Source organism: Chaetodon auriga, chromosome 4 (genome assembly GCF_051107435.1).
Source record: "Chaetodon auriga isolate fChaAug3 chromosome 4, fChaAug3.hap1, whole genome shotgun sequence".
Classification (NCBI taxonomy): domain Eukaryota; kingdom Metazoa; phylum Chordata; class Actinopteri; order Chaetodontiformes; family Chaetodontidae; genus Chaetodon; species Chaetodon auriga.
In genome coordinates, this window is record NC_135077.1 from 21,291,559 (window position 1) to 21,314,648 (window position 23,090).

The window sequence follows — 23,090 nt, forward strand, 5'->3', positions numbered from 1 at the left end:
CAGCACCTCAGTGAGGCGTGTCAGAGAAGAAGCGGCTGATGAGCCAGGGGATATAAATAGTCAATCAAAGTATATTTTCAGGACTTATTGAGGACAGTAACGTTGCTGTCATGACTGAGGCAATATGCTGCAGCAGCACACCCTCTCTCCTGATGACCATAAATGTGACAAACTGTGACACAATAATGTCAACAGTAATGTCTTCAACTCTAATAACAGTGAGTTGCTGAAACCCATCAGGTTAAGTTTACAGGTCCCAACACTGAAGCCAGGAGAGTGTTTACATAGACTTTGCTGTATAAGAGACATCACACTACGACACATGATATGATGGACTTTTTGCTACTTCTGCTACATTTCTCAGCATCCCACTATCCTCCTTCTTACCAAAGAGGTGGAAGACTGTCTGCAGACGTCAAAGTGAGGCGCCTCACTTTGACGTCTGCAGACAGTTTTCTGTTTTAATGTCTTTAAGGTTGGAAACATTGTCTTATTCCAGACTGTCTGACTGGAAAAAAAGGAAGCACAGGTCTTTGGGTCCGCACAGCGTTTGACTGCACAGCGTGAATGAGTGAGGTACAGTGCTTTGTCATTAATGTAACACATCAGCTTCTAGAAGTGTCCACAGCCTCTGTCTTTTCTTTTGCTCAACTGCATTATTGATCAGCTGTGTGTCCCTGTTGACCTCCTGTTTCTCATTATTTCCCTGTGTTAGACAGTAGCAATTTGTCTGTGGTCTCTTGTGTAAGTACACATTTATTCAAGTGTAGCAGGTTAGGTACTAAGGCAGGTGTTGCCTTATATAATCCATTACTTTACCCAGTTTATACTGTGTTTTAGTAATGAATTAAGTATTAACAAACAAGTGAGCACTGACACGAGGTAAACCTGCTGCCTGGTAACTGTCCACTGTGTCCGCTCAGTAATCCAGCCTCGCACAGCTGTAAGGTATTAACAACAGAACAACAAGAAACTTATGAAAAACTATCTTTATTCTACATTTTTATGTAATTTACTTCAATGTACAGTCTGTATGATAATTTCTGGAAACGAACAAATGAAACACTGTTTGGGAAACATCAACTGATATGCATAAAAACAAAAGATTACTATAGATTAATAAATGAAAGGTGACACCTTTTGGGCACCTGATGTTAATGTGGATGCACTGTGGGCATCACAACAATGGAGAAAAATCTTCTAAAGCACTGTGACCTGCTCGCCAGCCTTCAGTTAGTCCAAAGCCTGAGCGACAGACTTTTGTGGTACTGTATAAAAGTTCACCCAAAAAAAGAGAAAATTATTTGAAAAAAGAGAAGAAAAGGAAATGGAAATGTCTATTTACAGTTCTGTAAACCAGGACCATTTAAAAACACTATCTTAGAAAAATAAAAATAACCCCATGGTTGAGTACAAGGAACATTTTTGTTACAGTACTTAACATGCTGTTCACATTTCCCTTCATTGTAAGTTTTTTCTTTTTTTTTTTTTTTGTCCCTGTGTAAACTACAATGACAAATGTCAAAAAAAAGCTTTTCCTAAAATGATGCAGACCACATAGAAGTAAAACCAATGCTACAGTAACCACCCTGGCAGCCAGGATATGCTTGTTATTTCCACATGCATATGCAAATTATGCAAAGAAAAGACAGTCAACCGTTTCCTATTAGCAATGCAGCTGCCTCATGTAGCATATCCACTTACTGTGTGTTCAAGGAAAAAAAATCAAAAGTGAGAATACAAACATTACATTTGTAAAAAAAAAAATAATAATAATAATAAAGAATAGATAAACAGCTCCTAATATGCTTCTTAATATCCTACAAGGTTTCATCCAATGAATCGTAACATAAGAGCTGCAGTTAAACACATCCAGCTTTCTCCACACGTCAAGCCAAAGCAAAAGCAGACGGCATGTTCCTTCCCTTTTGTGGCCTAAATCAACAGGCCAATCCGACACTTACAGGACCGACACAACATGTCAAGACTCAGCTGAAAGGTGAGGAAAGTTAAAAAAGGAAAGAGAAGATCAAGTCACCACGTTTGAAACTCAGGCATCGCTCTCGGGTGCGTCTGGACAGATCGCAGGTGTTAGTTTGTGTCTTTCTCTCTGCTCCTCTCACCAGTCTGAAGTGGGCGGGGCTCCGTTGGAAAAAGCTGTTATCGTGTATGTCTGTTTACCAATCAGGATTCAGCAACATTTGAACCAAGCTGATGACTGTTGGTGGCTTGTTTGCTCGCTGGCCACATTTCCATCCACATTTTGTACACAAATGTGGCGTTTTTGTTGATTAATGCGTTAATTTGAAGAAGATTACATTATTACATTATTTCTGTCTGTTTTCATTCCCTTAAGTGGATGTTGAAGTCACATATACATCAAGATTTTTTCACAATGCCTGTCTCCATTTTGTCCCATTTTGCTGTTACTGATACACCAACTTTCCACCTAAGCCAAGCAAATAAACCATTTTAGGATATTTCAAACCTATAATGAGACGGTCACGTCCCAGTGTTCAGAGGCCCGAGAGGAGGATGCTGTATACACTCAAACACACACTCCCCGTCGTCGACACGCCGACGATTCAGGGTCAGCAGATGAAGTGAACGGCCAACAAAGCTCCAAATCGAAAGGAGATAAACAAAGCGAGATGCACAGAGCTGAGCTTCATGCTGCACACCTGAAAAAGCCTCACTTCCTTACACACCGAGGCCTCTTTCAAGCTCCTACACTTGACAAAGATCGCTTCACACATCTCGAAATTGCTGAAACTGATTAAAACTGTCTTGTCTTATACATCTCCCCTACCCAAATAAAACAGTTGAAAGCAATACTCAAGTTTCATCTTCCTCAATAACCAAGAGGAGAAAATACTGCATGTTAGCTGCTCCTGGCGTTAAACCAGTCACCTGACAGCTACAAATGTGTTTACAGTGCTTTGTCCTCATTGTTAGTAATAAAGTATCAGTTCAAGAGCCACAACATGTTTCCTCAGCCAAACCTCAAACAGAAAAAGCTTCAGGTTATTGATTGGTTTAACGCCTGCTTGTGCTTCAGTGCTCCTGTGCTTCAGTTTAGTACAGTGGACTCTTAGCTTACTGTCACTCAGGATGCTGCCGACACACGACGCAGAAACACACGCCCTGATGTACAAGTTAGAGCGAGTCACTCGTCTATAATGACAAGAAAACTGACAGAACCGAACTAAACAGATGAAAAACTGAACGTTGTTCCCATGTTGCATAAACAAAAGGTTTTAATAGAGCATGTGCATCTTTTTGCAAACCGTGATGGCAAAGTGTTTTTTGGTTTTTTTTTGCATACTGTCTAAGCAAGGCCGGTCTGTTAGGGTTCAAACTACAGTTTACTGACCGTATCTGATGGATTTAGGTGTAAATGTGACTACATCATTTTCATCCACCAGCAGGCCTTAAAAGTAAAGTGTGATGTTCTGTCTCACGGGGAAAATAATAAAGAAATCAAATGAAATCAATTAAAAACCAATAAGGGTTTTGTTTTTCAGAGTGAAGGTCGGAAAAGCTGGGTTTCAGAGGACCAAGCATGCACACAGTCTTCTGACAGTCATATGATCCGTCTCGCTACTGGTCCTTTCAACTTTCTTCACAAATCTCCAGTGTGTGTGTGTGTGTGTGTGTGTGTGTGTGTGTGTGTGTGTTTGTGTGTATACAGTATTGACATATGCACACACACACAAACAGTGGAGAGGTTTTTCCTCCCTGCCTCACTGAGAGAGATAACTACCTGACTCTACTGGGAAACACAAGAAGGCAGGAACAGGAAAAAAGGTCCATGTCCCAGCTTATTCCTCCTCCTCTTCTTCCTCTTCTTCCTCCTCTTCCTCTTCCTCTTCCTCCTCCTCATCATCATCCTCATCGTGGCAGTGAGTGATCTCCTGGGGAGTCTGGGGGAACAGGTTGGGAGGTTTGATCTCGCTGAAGGAGCGGGTCAGCTGGTTGCGTTTGCACTCCAGGTCCTTGCAGTCGCTGCAGTGGGTGCGGTTACGCGTTGCCAGCGGCGACTCCATGTCCATGTCCACGTGGGCGTGTTCAACCGTTGACTCGTGGGGCATCTGAGGAGGAGGAACGGCAAAATGTGAGAAAACAACTTGGCAAGACTAGTTGGCTTACTGGAGGAGTCTGCTCTACATTTGGGCTTTGGTCCTCAGGTGTAAAATTGAGATTATTCAACCAGAAAGCCTCTCGTTGTTTCCTTAAGGAAGTTAGTATCACTCCACCTCAGTCCAAGGTAGACCTTCATCAATACCAATGACAGAAACGAGTGAAATAAAGAGGCGGTGTTGGCTCTAACCTTTGAGGGTGTGCGGTTTATATTCAGACTCACCAGCACGTGTGCGGCTCTGAAGAGGTAGCTGAAGGGGTAGTACAGCAGGTTGATGAAGGAAGCTGCGTACAAGTCGGCATAACGCATCACTTGAGAGGCAAACAAGGTCTGTCGGGAGCCACTGCGGAAGAGGCTACCCATCATGCCATAGCACATGTCCATGTCGTGTGTCACTTTCTAAAAGGCAAGAGGAAGAAGACACTGTTGAGTGTACAAAATCATACCGAAACAAGATTTACCGACTACCAGGGATTTACTATCCTGACCCTAGAAAGTGTAGTATCTTTATGAGGGGCGCTGGTTTGGTTGTTCATTGACAAAAGTGACTCAACGATTACATCACAAGGAACAATGAGGAGGTGGATTATTGTTAGTGGTTAGACTGTAGTAGACCCCGTATCAAACATACTGTCAATATGGGCATTGATAACGAGGCCATTTCAGCCCCTGTTAAAAGCCTGTGGCCTCCTGGTGTCATTGTGATTAAGGTCGTACCTTGACTCTTCTCTGAATTGTGCTGATGTCTGGCCTCTCGTTGCTGCTGCTGTCCAGATGTCTGAGGAAGGGCGGGGACAAAGACAATGAGGACAAGAGAGGGTGGGGGAGGAGAGGATACTGGCATCAGTGTGCTGAAAGGTAATGTGTCAAAGAGGAGGTTGCAACACCGAGATTTTGCCAGGCTATAAATAACAGCAGTAATACACAGATATCAGGCAGCCTGCGGGAGCAGCTCCTTCAGACTTTACCCTGCTGACCCTGCCTCTTCTCTCTCAAACACATGCTCACATACATGCAGAGAGCAAAGAGCAGCAGAACTGCTGCAAGACACAGCGATAGGCAGGGAGGTGGGATAAGGTGATGGGAGGGGGGAAGAGGGGCTAAAGGTCTTCACTCACTTGTAGAGTTCTGCCAAGAAAATGTCTAGGCCCTGCAGCTCCTCGAATAACGCTGGAAAACACAAGCAGAGGGTGAATCTCCGTCGATTCATGGCGCATACACAGTGTGTTGGAGTATTAGTTAAAGTGGGAATGTGATTACGCAGTCAGTGCTTTGACTTCGTACCTACTGATTACATGATCTTAATCACGTTTACCTTACGTACTACTCGTGTTGACGTTGTTGAGACGGTTTTCTAATGCAAGTAGTACTACATACATATAAGGATACATTAGGGCTGGGACATTAATCAAATTGCTTGCTGCTTGGATTCTGATGTTACGGTACATTTGGATTTTTGACATATCGAGCAGTCGAGCTGGTATTTCTACCTGTCACTGTGTGTGTTGGCCTGTGATTGTGTACTTGTTGACGGACTCACAGCTCTTGTCCGTCCACACGTGCAGCTCCTGGGCCAGCTCGGGTATAACCAGGAACGTCCTCCAGCCTTGACGTTTCTTGGACTTGAGGATGTCTCCAAAGATATGGTCCCCAATGTAGACTATGTCCTTCCCCTTGGCCCCCAGCAGGTCACAAACTATGTCAGAGGAACCTGAAGGAGAATGACATGACATTAAAATCTTATCAATCGCAGCTATTACAGACAGCTAAACACAAGGCCAAAGAGTAAACAATGAAGGAAACTCGAGTCTCACCTCCAGAGTAGACTATACCATGCTGCAGAGGCCCTGTGTACGTTCCTATCTTTAAACGGCCTGTTGTCTGAAATGAAGCAAACACATGAGATTGGTGAGAGGAACCTTGTCACAACGACAGAGATAAACCACAAGCAGAGTCAGCTTCATGGACACATGAATGAAGTCACATGCTAGAGCACATTTTTGCATACAGAATGTAGTTGTTTTTTTTTTGTAAACCTTGAGGCTGCATCCAGGGTGTGTAAACTTCAGGTCATAATCTCTCTTCTGCATAAATGCTCATTGTTAACTTCAAGAGAATGTCTGTCATAACGTCAGGACCCATTCTACTTGTATACAGCTACAATTTCGCCAATCGCTTATCAATTCAACCCAGAAGCAATTATTTGTTCACTTAAACTCAAAATCCGACTAAAAATAACAGCTGTCCTGGCAGCAAAGGCAACCCAAAATGAGTCATGAATGGGTTTTTTGACCAAAACCATTTTTTTTTGAAATTTTACATCAATTCACCCTTCTCCGCTCTAAATTTAATCACAAGTGAAGCTCAATCAGAGTTCTCAAAACTGACAGATCATGTAATTCTGGAGACAACGGCCTTAGCTGTAAGTCGTGCTGACGATGGTCCTACGACCGAAACCTTCACTGTCACATTTTTTAAGTTTTTGGCACATATAATAAATGGTTTCTTCTACATGTATGCACACACTAGCAGACTGCTAGCAGCTTAACAAGCTAACAAACCACTGGGCTGCAACATATACGCCATGATACGTCAGCATTCACATGCAGTGCAGCTAACAGTCAGGCCTTCTCTGTCCCAGCCGTGTGCCCTGTGTCTGCTCACCGTGTCAACTTGTCTGAGCACCGTACCCTCTCCAAAGAACAGCGGCTTCCTGGCGTCCACCAGGATCAGATCAAAGTAGGACTGCCATGGCCGGTGGGAGGTACCAGCCTGTGGTGGGTACAAACACACACACACACACACACACAAGCAACAAAGTCACACATGTGTATGAACATAAAACATGTTTTTCACCTTCACTCGCATATTCAACACATTTCAAAGTCTGATCAACGGGAAGGGAAAGAAAAGCTGTGTTTTACCTTCGGGCCATGAGGGAAGTCAAACAGGTAGGTCATGATTTTCTGAGGGGAACAACACATGCAGTGACAGTCAAACCAAATGCAGCAGTGTTTGGAGTTAATACAGCCACTAGTGCTGCCTCTGCCTGTCTCACCACGGCAATTTTTAAACGCACTTACTGCTGTTTTCCCCTAAGAAGTAAAGCTTCCAACAAAACTGCATGCCTATACTCACATCAGTGTATTTGTAGTCACTGTTGGTAGCCAAGAAAACCTTGGCAACTTCATTCATTCGGCTGAGGAGGAGAGGCAGCTTCCCCTGGTGGGAACAGAGAAGAAGCAAAGAAAGAAAAGACTGAAGCTCTAAGCATCTTTACAAACCAGCCTCTTCACAGAGTAAAACAAAAATGTGTCACACTGTGTGTGTGTGTGTGTGTGTGTTCTCAAACACAGTACACTTGTAGCACCCTTGATGAATACAAACTACTTACATCTTTCACTACATACTTCTCCAGGTTCTCAACCGTCTTCTCCTTCAGAGTTCCCTGCAATTTGAGACACGAGGATCAGACTAAACACTGAAAATCTAGATTTAAAATATACAATGTAAAGTCACACAATCTGCACAAATATCCCCTCCTCAATTTAGCAGCACCATTCTTCATTTCATTCACTAGCAGTTTGAAACCCGTCATCAGTGACAACCCACGCAGAGCCCCAGAGGACTTGTGGCCTTCAGCTGTGACTCTGACAGGATGTGTAAGAGGAAAGAGCAGGGCTGATAACAGCAGTGATAGCGAAGATGGTTTTTTTTCGCTACCAAAAAAAGTCTGAGTGTGTTACTAAACACATAATAAAGAGCAGTTAGTTAGGGGCAGCTCGTCCAATAGGGGATAAAAGCTGTGCCCCCTGAAGTGGGAGCGTCTCACCCACAGTCCACAGCACTAAGCTGCACTGTTTGATTCTATGGGCCTGACAAATTCAGCTTACTGTGTGTCCGCCACAGATGTTTTAGACAACTATTTTTTTCACAGGGCTGCTTTGAGTATTTTCAATACTAATACCCCCAGAGGGCGACTATTCATGGCCCTGACATTTGGTTCATTGCCACTATCCAGTGAGCTTTCCCCTTGACAAGCTGTGCTACTAAACAACATAACAGTTAAGAAAGCAGTCTCTGCTACACCAGACAGTGAAAAGGAGTTGATCCAGAGGTGTGTTGAGCTTGTGATTAACCAAGTTTATTATAGCAGTAAAAATGAACACGAGGAAGTAAGAGTCATGTATCTGCTGCATCACCTGCTGTCAGTCAACAGAATGTGATTTCCCCTGCCATATAGCGCTGATGACGCAGGATGACATCATTGAAATTGTTCAAGCAGTGAGTTAAATGTTGTGTGTGTGAAATTGATCTTAATGTTGGCAGCTTGTACAAGACATATCGAAGTCTAAAGGCCACAGTGTCATCAGCACAGAGCACAGTCATGTCCAGACAGAGGCGTTATAGACTAGAATGAGTTGCACCCTGACATGAATGTGAAGCGGACATAACTGAGGCTGAAGTCTAAGCGGCCTTGCCTTGAAGTGGACCCAGTCGACAGCGTCGCGGACGTCCTGGAACATGCTCTTATAGGACATGAAGAGGTCGCCATTTTTGAAGCCAGTTTCACAGCTGAAGGAGAGGAGCAGAGACACACACGTACACAGCCGTCGGACAGGCCACATCTTTACAGAAGGTTTTCAAAAACATGACATTTGTTTTTTTGTTTGCTTTTAAATGGGATAGCCTTCCCTTGTTGGAGGGGTCCCCAGCCAAACAGGAAAGCATTCTCCCCCTAAAAGACCAACAACCAGGTTTCAGAGGACAAAGGACATGCAGCCATTCCAGATTACATTCTCAACAAATTGACAGGTCATTGTATCTCCTTAACGTATCAAGTAATAGATTATCTGATAGTTATATCAAGATTTCATTCTCTGTAAATAGTTAGTGAGAAGATTTTCCATTCCTTTCACACTCTGATAAGAATCCATGCTTTTAAATAATTAGTAGAAGAGATTAATAAATAATTGTTATAGAAAAAGGGTTCGTAGATGAACTCCCATTTGATTTCCATTTTAAAACAATTATGTTATATTAGCAGTTCAGACACCTGGACCCTCCCATGCTGAAGGACTTGATCTTGACCCAGTTTGGCTCGCAACTGTCTTTGTGTCACCATGTGGCACCCACAAACTTCTTGCATGACAGGTAGTGTTACAAACAGCTCCTCACCTTGTGTATCTGTCACAGTTGGAGAAGAAATCCACTAGGCAAGCAAAGAGGTAGGTCTCTGTGAAGAGAGACAGAGGGACAGAGGGACAGAGGGACAGAGGGACATGTCGTCAGTGATGAAGCAGCTTGGTCAAACTTGGAAAGGTTATCCACAGCGTTCAGAGATCTCACCTGGCAGGTTGAAGAGTGTGTTGAGGATATAAAAGCGCTCTGTGTCATCTCTCTGGATGAACTTGTTTGGGTACCGTTCACGGATCTCGGGGCTGGGAAAAGAGGACAAGAGAAAAGACAAGATTGAATCTTTTTTTTTCTTCTTCTTTCTCGCGCTCACACATATGCAGACAATGTCAGGAACAAATGAAAATCTGACATGCAGTATAATGTGCAATACTGTTCAAAGATCCATGCATCTTAGGGGAGAGAACGTTGGACACACTCACCCTCGGAGGAAGTTGAATCCATGGACACAGACCAGGATATTACCATAGGCGTCAACCTTTAACAGGTTTCCATACATGGTGTCGAACACAAGGCCTCTGAAAGTAGGAGGAAACAAATGCTCCTGTAAGTCTACCACACAGGACGAATCGTGTCTGACTTCATGGAAACATCTGGGATCTTAACTGCCATCATCTGTGACTCCAAAGGATTAGAATCATAAGAGATGAGGCAATAGATCAGCAGTTGTCCATTACCCTGACGGCCATCATCATCATCATCACCATGATGTCTGTGTGGCGGGGTGTGATTGGTCTGACCTGGTGGGAAAGGATGGGTCGTAGACGAAGCTGAGCAGCTCCTGAGGGTAACCGATGGAAACCAGCCGCTCCACTGTGAGCTCAAAGCCTAGTGACTCGTACTCTGGTGACTTGTACACTAGAAATGAGACACACCCATACACATGGTTTAAATTCAGTTTTGCCCCAGTAGAAGAACACAACAAACAGTGCAGTTTGGTGTATAAACTCCTACAAGAAGCCACAGATTTTGGCATCGACGTTGAAGGCAACTGTGTGATCCCGCCTCAAGAAGCCTGGTATGTTAATGTTTGTACACGATCTTTCTTCTACGCAGCATGAGTGGCCAAACAATTAGTCGATCAGTTGACTGACAGAAAATGAAAGGACAATAATTCTGATAACTGAATTACAGCGGAAACAGTTAGTCGATGATTCGATTGGTTGATGGTCAGAAATTTATCCTACAGCAATTTCGATCATTCATCAAACATTTTCTGATTTCAGCCTTTCCAAAGTGAGGGTTTTCCTGCTTTCCTCTGTTTTACGTCATCCAGATGGTTGAAACATTTATGCAAGAGGACACATCAAGTCCACAGCGAGACATTTTCTTGCTCTGTGGAAGATAACTACCTGCTCAATCAGCTATTAAACTGGTATCTGGCTGCCAGGAGAGCTCACGGAGTACGTGGTGTACACATAACATTTACATAAAACACTGCTGTGCGTAAACTGTTGAGCGTCCCGACCTGTGGGTAAAGCTGTGATTACACAGCAAACAGCGCTTAATTCGAGTGACATACGGTCAGTGGAGCTCACTCATGTTACACAACACATACATGTGACTTTTCTAGGGCTACATGGTCCACGTGAGAGTGCGTGGTGTTGTCTCAGCATTTGGATAACACAACCCCCCCCCCCCCCCCCCCCCCCCCCCGCCCACACACACACGCACTCTTTGCCCTTCTCTCTCCTTGCTATCAACAAGGGTCTAGATGTCCTGCACGCAAATCCACAAAGAAACAGGATCAGGTGTGAGAATGAAAAAGACAAAACTTTCAGCACCCCACCCTGTCATCGGCTGAGCAAGACATTTATCCCAGAGCCAAGTGTAAACCCAGGCAGGGAAAAAAGAAAAAAAGAAAACACAGACTGATGCTGGATTAAGAAAAGGCTGGCAGAGGATTACAATGCTATCTGACACTGGGAACAGAATATGTCAGATGTTATAAATACGACATGGAGAATGCGCTTGTGTTGTTGCCTACACTCCCAGTGGGGTTGCGGGAGGCCCCTGGAGGGGGAGAGATATTGGCTGATGATTCTTGGAGGACAGTTAGTGAGGGAACAGCACTGCAGGACAAACAGCAAAACATCTGTGTCCTACTCTGCAAAGAGTGTGCGCTTGTGTGTAATGCTGGGGTACACACAGAAGCATAATGAGCATGCAGAGTTACAGGACAATCTTGGGTCCAGTAAAGCTTTTGTCCTTTTGTCGACTGGCCCTCTCTGTAAGCCTGAGCCTGTTTCTGCATTGTAGTCACGTAACCTCTTGCAGTTCACCCCCCCCCCCCACCGTGGTCTCCCAGCAAACTGAGGGTTTAGGCCCTGTGCCCAGAGCAGTAGCATACACCAACTAAATTGCCCTTCCTCCTTCTCCTCCTCTTCCTCCTCACTCACTTGTCACTCTGTCACCTTTGCCATCATCATTCTATCTTTCTTTAGTTCACTGTATGGCACTTTACACATGCTGACCTGAGGCACTGGTGTGTCTCTCGCACACACACACACACACACACACACACACACACACACACACACACACACACACACCAGGACTCCGTGGGTGCGGTTTGATCAGATTTGATCGACACCACTCAACACAACATACGCAACAGATGCAGACCCCCACTGCATCTCCCAAGATTTTGATTGAAGAGCTGTTAAATCCGGTTGGTGGACAGAATAAATGACATCATCTTTTTCCATGTGAGCCCAGCCCTCTTCAGACCAGCGAGAGCAACACAGAAAATCTCCCATGTGACAGAAACAACACTGTTCTAACTCTGACTTAAAAAAAACCCTCGAAGTACTTCAGCTCTTTCTGTTTTTTTTTTTTCCTCAGAGGTGACTTAAATGACACCCAAACCATTTTACTCCTCAACTACTTGAACAACAACCCCCCCCCCCCCAAAAAAAAGAACTCAAGACCTACACATGACACTCATGGTCTACATCATATCTATTTCAAAAGTAACTCTAGAGGCCCCTCAGTATTTTGTGCCTGAGCAGTGTCTGTTGACTGATACGTACATCAGTTTTTCCATGATGCCACACTGGAGGCTACCATCACAGAAAGCTGAATATTTTAGTACACATTATTGAAACCTCGTGTTTACAGCATTGTGTTATTGTTGCTTACATCGTCCTTGACTCGCTTGCATTTCTGCTTTGTAGGGGTCCTCGCTCCCCTGCTGTAAGCCCCTTCTCACATTTCTCACACTGCCAGTATGCACACACACACGCACACGCACACACACATGACCATCTACTCAGAGCTGGGGCGAGAAGCGGCCTTAGCTTCGGGGATCTGTTACTTTGGATCTCTGATGAAATTGTTGCTAGTTAATTATACCCTCCTTGCTCCAGTTGTTGAGGTGCAGTTTATAGGTCACGTCTCCTCCAGCCTAAATGTAATGCACACCGCTTACGTGCAAGGTAAACAACCTGTAACCTTCTACTCATAGACCACTAAATCCAAATCATACACAGTGTCCCTCACAGAGCCTTTATTGGAGCAATGTCACACATTAAGTATTAGAAGCCGACACCTGTTTTAATTTATCCGAAGCTACTGACGTGCAAATGTAGGCCTTTGTCACAGATTTACACGACACAGACACTATCAAGCATACTGTGGAAAAATGAGAAAACTTAAGTACAGCCTCAGGGGCCTACATTCCAGCCAAAAGTCCATTGGAAAACTAGGACAAAACTGTGTGTATCTCTCAATGCAATCTGGGCCTACGTGTGTGTTTGAGCAATATTTTCTGCAGGCTATTATGGGCTCCAACAGATGAGGCAATGTTGTCTCATGCAATGTTGATTTACTTTACAAAGCCTCACAGAGTACTACAAAAAAGTGAGCTGTACTCGCATGCTGTAATAGCTATAAATGTCTCCGTGGTTGGGACTTAGAATTGAGAATCCTAAAGTTGATCTTTATGTCTTTGGATGAACAAACATTCTGTCAGAAGCGCATCACAACACCATGAAACAGAGTAAACTATATAAACTAAAATAAGCACACTTAAAGCACGTCGGGCCATGTTGCAGGTATCTACCTTCATTATCAAACACCGAGCTTCACCCTTTGCACTTCATAAGGTGGAAAATAAAGATACTGCTCATTGTGCAAAATAACAAAAAGTGCACAAAGTGTATATCATAGCTGAACAATAAGATTTGAAGTAGGCAGAGCTCAGGTGGAAAAATATGATGTCAACCCAACCAAACCACAGCAGGTGACAGCTGGTTGGTTGGTTACTTCTGCTGCCAAATAAGTGTCAGTCAAACTCAAACCACACCCGTGCAGTCCTGATGACACAGATTAGCTCAAACCTAAGCATTTTTTCCCAGGGTTTTACTTCATTGTTGCTTATACACTCATGAATATTTACAATGAGAGAAAAATACTTATTGTGGCTTTATGGGACTATTCATCTTTAGATTAGTTCAGTTTTGGACCATTAAACATCACCAAAACAACATTTTCTTAACTTTGAGTTTTTAAAGGCACAGGTACCTCGATATATATGAACCTGATGGTTGACTATGTACTGTCTTATAACATAATATTACCCAAACCTAATGAAAACATGTCCAAAAACACTGTAGATCTGTAGCACAAGTAATGCTTTCCTGTATCAGAACACATGCATCATCATGCTCCTACCATGAACAAATAAAACAGATAAACTGAGTCTTCTCTTTGGTTTAAACATCACATAGTGGAACTGTTACACACAAAGCGTAAAGCGTTTGTATTGATCCCACAGCCTAACATGGGCTCGGCTGCCATGAGTATTGACTGATAGCGGTTATTAAACTGTTGACAGGAACTATGTTTGCGATGTCCCTGTACACTCTCTAATAAACTCCAGCCAGTCAATAAGCAAGACACTAAATTATCTGACTGTTTTCAGGTACATGTCCACACTTTGTAGAAGCTCTGTCAGCATTTAATTTTTTTTTTCAAACTGCATACTTAAGGCAGTTTGCACATTTGAACTGCCTTTAACACCCTCTCGAAACAAACACTGCAGTGGGCCAGGGTGCTGTGGTTAAGCAGCAGCCGTTCTGTGACACCACCAGCTCCTTGGAGTTGATGAAGCACGTCTGTGGTCAAAACCTGAACACCCTCCAACGATACATGATAGCTATGCTTCTAGCAAACATTAACACTTGGTTATGAGCTCCCATAAAGAGAGTCATGTCAACAGCTGAGCGTCCGTAAAATCTCCTGCCCTCTGAGCATCGATGGGGGTACAGAGCCAGAGGGGGACTACGAGTGATCCCCGTTCTCATGGGAGCCATCACTGGTGAACTCAACAAACAAACGTGACCTGCTTTTCAAAGTCAGGGAGGATTTATTTATAGAGGCACAGGGACCAAAAACTGGAGCTGAGTCACAGAACAAAGTGGCATGAATAAATCTGGATATTTTTGGCCCAGTTACTGGCCAGTAGGAAAAAGAACATCTCCATACAAGCGACTTTGTGGGGAGCGGGGCTTAACGTTTTGTTATCTAAGTGTTATAGTGTGCTAAATGTGTCACCAGCATTGACCTAAATAATATTTGTGGACAACAATTCTGGGAGATGACAGGGTGGCCAAATGTAGAGCTGAAAACAGGGGATACTGTAGACTTCAACGTCCACACAAAACACACAGAGCCAACAAGGGATTGAAGAGGTGAGAAATCTGAAAATATATACAGTTTGTACTCCCTCAAAATCTAAATTTATCCTGGCAACTCTTTTTGATCAATGCATCTATTTTGATTGGCTGCCATGGATACATTTACTGTATCTCTGAACCTTTTCGTCAGTCTGGATTTATTAAGTGACTCTTGCTCATTTGGACCAGTTACATTTTTAATATGCCAACAAGAAGGACAATCCATGTAAACTGAGGATCTGCTCTGCAATCCTCCAGCCGACTGCACACCGAACATTTAAAACTACCAATAGTAGTGCTAATGGTTATTTTAATTATCAATCAATGGATCATTTTCTGTCAGTTTAAAAAATAACTCATAACTCAATCACAATTCTCATAAAAAGATCAAAATAAACAATTTATCTTTACTGTTTTGTTTCATCAAAAGCAGTGATTAGTTTGATGAATGTGTACTCAACTTACCTGCTAAAGTGTAATCCATATCAAAGCCAAAGCATTTAATCTTCTCCATTGCCAAGCTTCTGTTGACAAACACTCTAGAAAAAACAAGTTGAGGTAAATGTTTTAGTTGCGAAGCAATACTCAACAGTAAGAATAATCAAATATTCATTTGTGCTGGTTCACTAAATGAATGGACCCACTAAAACAAAGATTGTAGGCTAGAGTGGGTCTATTCAGTGTCCAGAAAAAATCTACAAAAATCAATAATCAATGATGCACAATGAGAAAAGAAAATGTTTGTTTTTTTCTGTAATATACATTGTTACTATACATCATTCTGTCAATGTGTGGATTCATCGTGGACATCATAATATATCAGAAATCAGCCTCTCAAGTCAATGCCCAGCACATTTTTCTGAAAGTTGTATTTTATAAGTACACTTGACATGCTGTCAAATCACATCAGGCTAATTCAAAACAGCAGCAAAAAATTCTGCCACGATGACTTTTGATACATGTCCTACACATTCATCAGTGTCTACAGATGCAGAGTGCTGGCATATTTTTTTAAAGACATGTTACAATTTGGGTGGTCCTTTTCAGTGACTAGCAAACCTATCTTAGGAAAAGCAAATAATAGATGTTGTGGTACACTATCGCCAGTCGTGACAGTATCTGGAAAGACTGAAAACACTGAATATCACAAAGCACAACTGTATTCAACAATTTCTGGTCTTAAACAGACAAAATAATACTGTACCACAACCGTGCTGACCATTCTAAACACAATGTTCAAGTAATCATGTCTCAGAAACTATGAATTAGAACTAAAATTGCACCATATAATTACCCAATTGTGCAGCACTACAATGAACTTGCCACACATGCCTTCAGTAAAACCACAGGAAGTTAAAACTCTAAACCAGGGGAAGGTAAAACCTGACACACTTGGTTCTAAACATGACAATCTTCCAGGAAACAGCTCCACTGTGCTGCCTCATAAATCATTCCATAGACTGGGGGTCCTCGCTGGTCACAGTGATAGACAGTGTTTGCATAGCCTGGCTGACACAGAATAGACAGTCTCACACACACTACTAGCTTAACGCGGACTGCTGGCTCTGACCTACACAGCTTATCTTCAACATCTGTGACTGAACTCAAAGTGTAGCCGTGTTCCTGGGTATTTCCACACAAGCCAAGATGAAAAGAAGATGGAAATCAGCTACAGGGAAATCAAAACGGTCACACTGAAATGAAAACGTTACATCACAAGACCAACGCTGACTCTGCACGGCAACTGATCTGTGACCATGACGTCTCATCGTCACCAATGTCCAACTCAGCTGTGAAATACCTGGCAGCGGATCCATAGTGAACAAGCTCCCATTTAGATCTTAGTCCAGCAGACGACTGGCGATGCATTCTGTGTGAAATTAAACCTCAGTTTGACTCTCCGTTGGTCTGACCTGCTCCAGCAACACAGGGCAGCTCTGACCCACGAACAATGCCCCCCACTCCACCCCCCTCTCTCGCTCTTTGCTTTCTTGCCATTCAGAAATTTTCTGACTTGTTGCAAAAATGATTGTGGCTATTCCGCGTCATTCTCTGTTGTTGCTCTGTGCTGTCAGTCAGGGTTGTTGTTGTGCAGCATGATGTTTGTGGGCCCTCAAAGACATCCAGAACAATCACAAGTCAGGTAGAATCAAGCAAGCCCCCGGCCCCGAGCGACAGCTGCTTACCATACTGAGATATGGATCAATGTAAACACTTACAGAACAAGCCCACTTCTTTTTTTAGAAGAATCTGACAGGGGGCAGCAGATCTTTTATTATACATGGATACCTGATATCTGACGGAGGAATTGTATCACAAGTAAATCTGTTTTTTTTTTCTTACAAATGTTCAGAGATTTTGGTCATTTAAGTGTAAATGTGTCCTTTATTCATATGTCCAAGTTGCTAAATTCAGTTGGTCGTGTCAGCTCAAAAACTTAATTTTCACTAACTAAATGCATTCAATTGCTCTAATTGTTTACATTATTTCTGTTTCAGGCTTGACAGGCAATCAAGCAAAACCTGAATATTGAAATATTTCAGTGGTTCAATATGGATGAATTTCAATTTTATCATTAACTACAGATTCAATGGCCTGAGATTTTCATGGTATGATAACCATCTCAGAAAATAACTTGAAATAGCTTCACAGTATCGCTGTATTACATTATTCTTATATTAGCTACGATTACCCTTAAAGGAATGAAAACAGAAGGGTTTTTTTTATTGGTTGAACAAATGCTTTATTATAATTTCACAAAATATTGTGTCCTGACAGATGAAAATGAAAAGACTAACATGGTAGAATTCAATACTGTAGAGCAAAGCTAATGTAGATGGTATGATAATCAATTTACATACTACAGTATACTGTGACAGTATTAACAATGGGTGGGGGAGGGCGGAGGTGGCTTCATTACCAGAGTCAGCTTCAACTTTGGTCACTTTTGCCTCAAACATCCCATATCACAGGCACCCCACACCTAAAAAAGAATCCCTTAACAACTATTGGTCCATCTGGGCTCAGCTGTGCGACAATCTGCCAGATTTTTTCCGCTGCTCTCTAATCTCACAGAGACAGCGACTCGACTCTCTGTGACAGACAGTTTATCTGTGCCGGGCAGAGCCGTCAGCCCTCTGCTATGTGATACAGAGCTCACTATTGGGCTGCAGTGTTTCAGCTGATCTCTTACTGTGAAGGAATGCTCTTTGTCTGTCTGTAAGATAAACAAAAGGTCACCTTCACTGGTCCCTTAAAACTGATTGAGCTGATCAAACAGCCTCGGTCAACTTAACTAAACAGAGCTGCTGTCACAGTGTTGCCGTTAGCGAGCTCAACTCCATTTCTGTTATCTTTGCTTGTGCGATCGTTTGTATGCGTGCGCCTGGAGAAGCTGAGGGGTGTGGAGGATCGTGGACTGGGTGATTTACAGTATGTCAGCGCAGAGCTAACAGATGAGTGACAGTTTCCTAAACCCTGTGAGCACTGCATGTTATATAATGGTGTGAAAGGACAGCAGGGCCCAATGGACATGCAAGGCATGGTTAAACATTGAACTGCAGCACACGTTTTATTACTCTGACATGGAACAAATTCCTCCTTATATCAGCCTTTCAACCAGTATGACTAAAGGGCGTTTCCAGTCAACAGGTACAGAAACAGGGGGGTCTATCTACGGTGAGACTCGCCTATTGTGCAAGTTAATAAGTTACAAGTTTTGGATTCATGCACTCACTCCCAGGATCTCAGCAGGGCGGTGACATTTCGCCATGGGACAGAGAGGAATTTTTCATAACAGCCAGAAGGCCACACCCAAAATACAACTGTATGTGAAGACTAAGCCCACAAAACCTGCTTTATGTCCAAGCTCACAAACCTAAGTGATGTGGCCTAATGAGGGTTCGGATCCACTTGATGACAGGTAATGAGGTGGAAGACAGCAAAGGAATGGACAGACAAAGCTTCGGAGTAATAGAAATCCTGAATAATGAATGACTATCAGAGCCTTGCCTTTAGAACGGTCTTAAGTAGAGACACATTCAATAATGCTGGGCCGATATGGTCCAAGTACAGTAAAAGCCAGTAAATGCCAGAATAAGTAAACAAAGCTATCAGTCAGCCAGTAACATGTCATCCGGTTATAATGGCAATAAAGAAGTGACACATTGCACAGAATGTAAAAAGATCAGCTGGAAATATTCTGGTCTTAATAGCAGCTTTACAGCTAAGCAATTAGTTTCTGAATGTGAATGATGATTCGTTCCGCCTCAGAGAAATGAACAGTGAACGCCTCTGTTCGGCCATCCACAGCATATCTGAGGCAACCCTTGCAGGGATTGAATATTCTTAGGGAGCAGCTATGGTTACACTTTAAGTACAGCTTTTCTAAGTGCTTTCCAAAGGCAACCGGACTTGCTTCAGCTTCTAGACGACGCTTCGCCTCTCATCTGGGAGGCTTCTTCAGCTCTAACTGACCGGTGGGGAGTCCCGGGCATTTATCCTCTTTCAGGGTCGTTCACACCTTGGGAGTCGTTGAGGTCACATGCGACTTGCCGACTCACCCCGGTCATCATGTGAGTCATCAGGGGCACGTCAGTCGTGGTGTGAATGGTTGTTGCGCAGCCTGGGGAGGGATCTCAGGACTGCACTGTGAGCTGGTAAGTGTTGTCGTACACCACTTTCTCTGGTCAGCAACGGTCGTTCCAGTTTGACGTAGATGGCCTCTTCACTCCTCTTTCAAACCATCACACTTCTCTGACTTCAGTATGGTCAAAACAAATGTGACCAACTGATTGGATAATGATGAGACGTACTACTCTCTGTTCTACATAAGAAACTTGTTATTTCTCTAACTGCTAAGCGATGGTTACCTTGGTGACTGAGGAAGCCATGGAGACCAGAGTGCATCCAGGCATGAATGGCCACAGTCTTTACTTTGTTTACCTGTGTTTGAGCATAGAATGGCCCTTTTTTCTTGATGGTAACTGATCATGTATAAAGTCTCATGAGATGCCCATTTATACATTACATTACATTACATTACAGACTTAACACTTAACTTTCCTAGATGATGGAAACAGACCATGCTTTTGAGGACTATGTATATTTCTCCAAACATAATCTAACCGCTCATTTTACTCTTTAGCTTCCAACCGCTGATACAGTTCATCTGGCATTTGCTGTATTGATTTGGTCATTGTTGTAATTCTTACTAAACATATTGATTAATTCACCTTTTTGAAATGTGTCTGGCTTGTGTGAAGTGACTTTGCAAATTCCTCCAAAGTCTAGTTGTTGTTGTGGTTCATTTGCCACACCCGAGTATTCATGTATCACCGTAATGTATGTTTATGGCGCAACTGAAAGGTCAATCATCTTGTTTGGCTGCTCATACAATGCTCAGGCGACCCACCTGAATGTAGCTCCACATGCACTTCTTACCTGTGGTATGGCTCTCTTCTGTACTTCTTCATTGTCAGGCCGTCCATGTTGGCAGGCAAGTCTGCATAGTTCTGCAGTCTGTCACTCCATGAAGTTGTCATCTTTAAAACCTTTCAGTGTCTGGGGAGACGGAAAACAACACAAATGGAAGGGCTCAATTAGAGAACGTGAGGTCAAACACAAATACAGCCCTGTGTTTTCCCTTAAGCAGACTTTTACACTAATTCCAGCTGAGAAGCCTGACATTAGTAACGGAGGACACAGAGCTTGTCTGTATCCTCTCCTGCGCTTGTCACATAGGACCCTGATCTCACTGAAGAGGTAAATGCAACAGATCCGAACAATTTAATCATCATCAGTCAATTACGGGTTTTCCCACGGTGTTCTCTAACGGCAAATAGAGGGCATGGTGAGGGAGTGGAGGATGAGGCAGAGGGGACATATGGAAGAAGTCAGACCAGTTAGGTCACACTGTTCATTTCAGAGACAGAACAAACGGCTGAGTCTCATGCGCGGTGTCATGTTCATACGGCCTGGCACAAAACATCCCATCTCACTCACAAGGCAAAGCCACAGAGCAAGACTGAACTTAAGACCCATTAAACAATTTCACATGGACGGTCTTGCCAGTGGGCTATATTTACAGAAATAACAGAGACTTTAATCCTTGTTTGGTCGGCATCACGTCACACACAAACAAGCGAAGGACTGGGCAGAGAAGAGAAACAACAATCTGTGGAAAGTCTCAAGAATTCCTGCCTGAGCAGAATGTAAGCCCTTTCTTGGCCTGGTCTTTTAATGTTTTTTCCTCCCATGCTGACACTCTGTCATTCTCCTGTCACTGGGAGGCTGGGCTGCGGGGAGGAGAGGCAGAGGGGGTCAGCTTTCTGGCTCTTGGTGCCAGCACAAATGCAAATGACACTGACACGTTGAGGCTGCGGAGAAAGTGTCATCAGGGCCACAAACACTGCACCAGAGAATCAAAACACTGTCATCAATGTCACCATTTACACTCTGACCTCGAATATTCTTTGAGAATATGAGTATTAATGAGTAATATGAGTATCCTAATACCTAATGCAGCTAATGCCTTTGTTACACTGTGGCCCACGGTGTGCACTGGGTCCACTGGGGTCTGAGGGGGGCTCTGGCTTGCACAGATCCACAGCCGAGCAATAAGCGAGCCTGCACACAGCAGCCGAGACGAGGCTGAGCAGAACTTGTCACGGGCTTTGTTGCCTCAGGTCCGTGTCGACAAGAGCGACCCGACGTTTACCTCAACAACACTACACGTAACGTTACCTGTCACTGCTTTCGTCTTGAAGTATTATCTTAAGCTGGATAAACACAAAGGGCTCTTCAACGAAGACAACGGCGACTAATTCGCTTCAGCTACTGTAAAAGTGTCTTGAGAAGCTAACGGCGAGGCAGCCCCTCGGTTAACGTACCAGGCGACGTCCTGGTATTTGCTTGCTTGTGAGAGCTAGCTAAAAGCCTCTGTCCGGCTCGTTTTTATCTGACATTGATGAGAAGGACAGCAGTCGGGCAAAGCTAACGCGTTAGCTGGCTTTCATTCAAAAACAAACGCCACAAAGTATCGCAGCAGATTCCACTGCGTTTAGCTGCGGCTGGCGTTGCTGTACTCACCTTTGACTTCCCGAATAAAACAACTGCACCGTCGGTTAGTCTGAGCATGCGCTGTGTGGAAGTCGAAGAAGTGTCTGATGTGTGTTTTCTTCCAGAGAGCGCAGTCAGAGCGGTGATGTGTTCACTGTACAGCCAGGCAGCAGATGAGTGTCTGCTCTCTCTCTCTCTGTCCCTCTCTCTCCCTCTTTGAACAGCCAGCTGTTGTTATGACATCCAGGGGGCGGGGTTTAACTCTGTCTATCAGGAGGAGGCGGGACGATGTGTCGTCGTGGCACAGACACGTGACTCGCATCTGTCATCATTTGAGTATATTAATGTGTAGAATTGCATCTATTTGAGTTGGTGCAGGGATTTATTAGCTTTCAGTGAACCTGCAGCAGAGTAAATCAGTGATCTACCCAAGATGGAATACTATTATATTACTAACATTTGTTTACTCAACTAAAACAACAAAAAATGCAAGTGCACAGATAAAGTCAAGCACAGTTGTCTCATGTTTGCTGATTACTTAGATGCTTTCCCATCTGTTCAGGTGCTGAAACATCTGACAACATTGTACTGTACCCCCGTGGTGGATATATGCATACACAGTACAGCTACTCCATTATAATAAAAGTCCTGCATTCAAAATCCTACTTAAGTAAAAATTACATAAGTATTATCAGCAAAATGCAGCTATTTCTAGTGTAAAAAGTACCAAAGTAAAAGCATTTGCCATTATATTGTTAATAACTGATGTAGCAAGTAGCATTTTTACTGTGGTCAAGGAGGAGCTTGACTTTATACAGTTAGGTAGTTTATTCCAGTGGTTCTGAATCCAGGGGTTGGGGCCTTCCAAAGGGTCAACCATTAAATCTGAGGGGTCGGGAGATGATTCATGGGGGAGAAAAGAGGAAAAAACTAAGTTCTGCTTCACAGATTGTGGTTGTTTCTTTAATCTTTGCTAGTTTTACCTCTTTGGGCCTCAAACAGTTAATCAAATGAAA

General features: G+C 43.3%; 1 protein-coding gene across 2 annotated transcripts; it reads right to left on the reverse strand.

The window, feature by feature from the left end:
• Positions 1-974: 974 nt before the first annotated feature.
• Positions 975-22,307, reverse strand: nt5c2b (5'-nucleotidase, cytosolic IIb). Of its 2 annotated transcripts, none has more exons than XM_076727971.1 (18): positions 22,105-22,307; positions 20,458-20,577; positions 15,481-15,554; positions 10,078-10,195; positions 9,760-9,855; positions 9,491-9,582; positions 9,320-9,377; positions 8,623-8,716; positions 7,536-7,589; positions 7,280-7,363; positions 7,066-7,107; positions 6,806-6,913; positions 5,956-6,022; positions 5,682-5,852; positions 5,260-5,311; positions 4,859-4,919; positions 4,364-4,540; positions 975-4,091 (listed from the first exon to the last, which is right to left on the reverse strand). In XM_076727971.1, exons 2-18 carry the CDS (start codon positions 20,556-20,558, stop codon positions 3,822-3,824), a joined length of 1,719 nt encoding a protein of 572 aa, XP_076584086.1. In that variant the 5' UTR covers positions 20,559-20,577; positions 22,105-22,307; the 3' UTR covers positions 975-3,821. The 2 variants fall into 2 exon arrangements, with proteins under 2 accessions (XP_076584086.1, XP_076584087.1); XM_076727972.1 differs by having other exon boundaries at positions 8,623-8,879.
• Between the last annotated feature and the right edge of the window lie 783 nt (positions 22,308-23,090).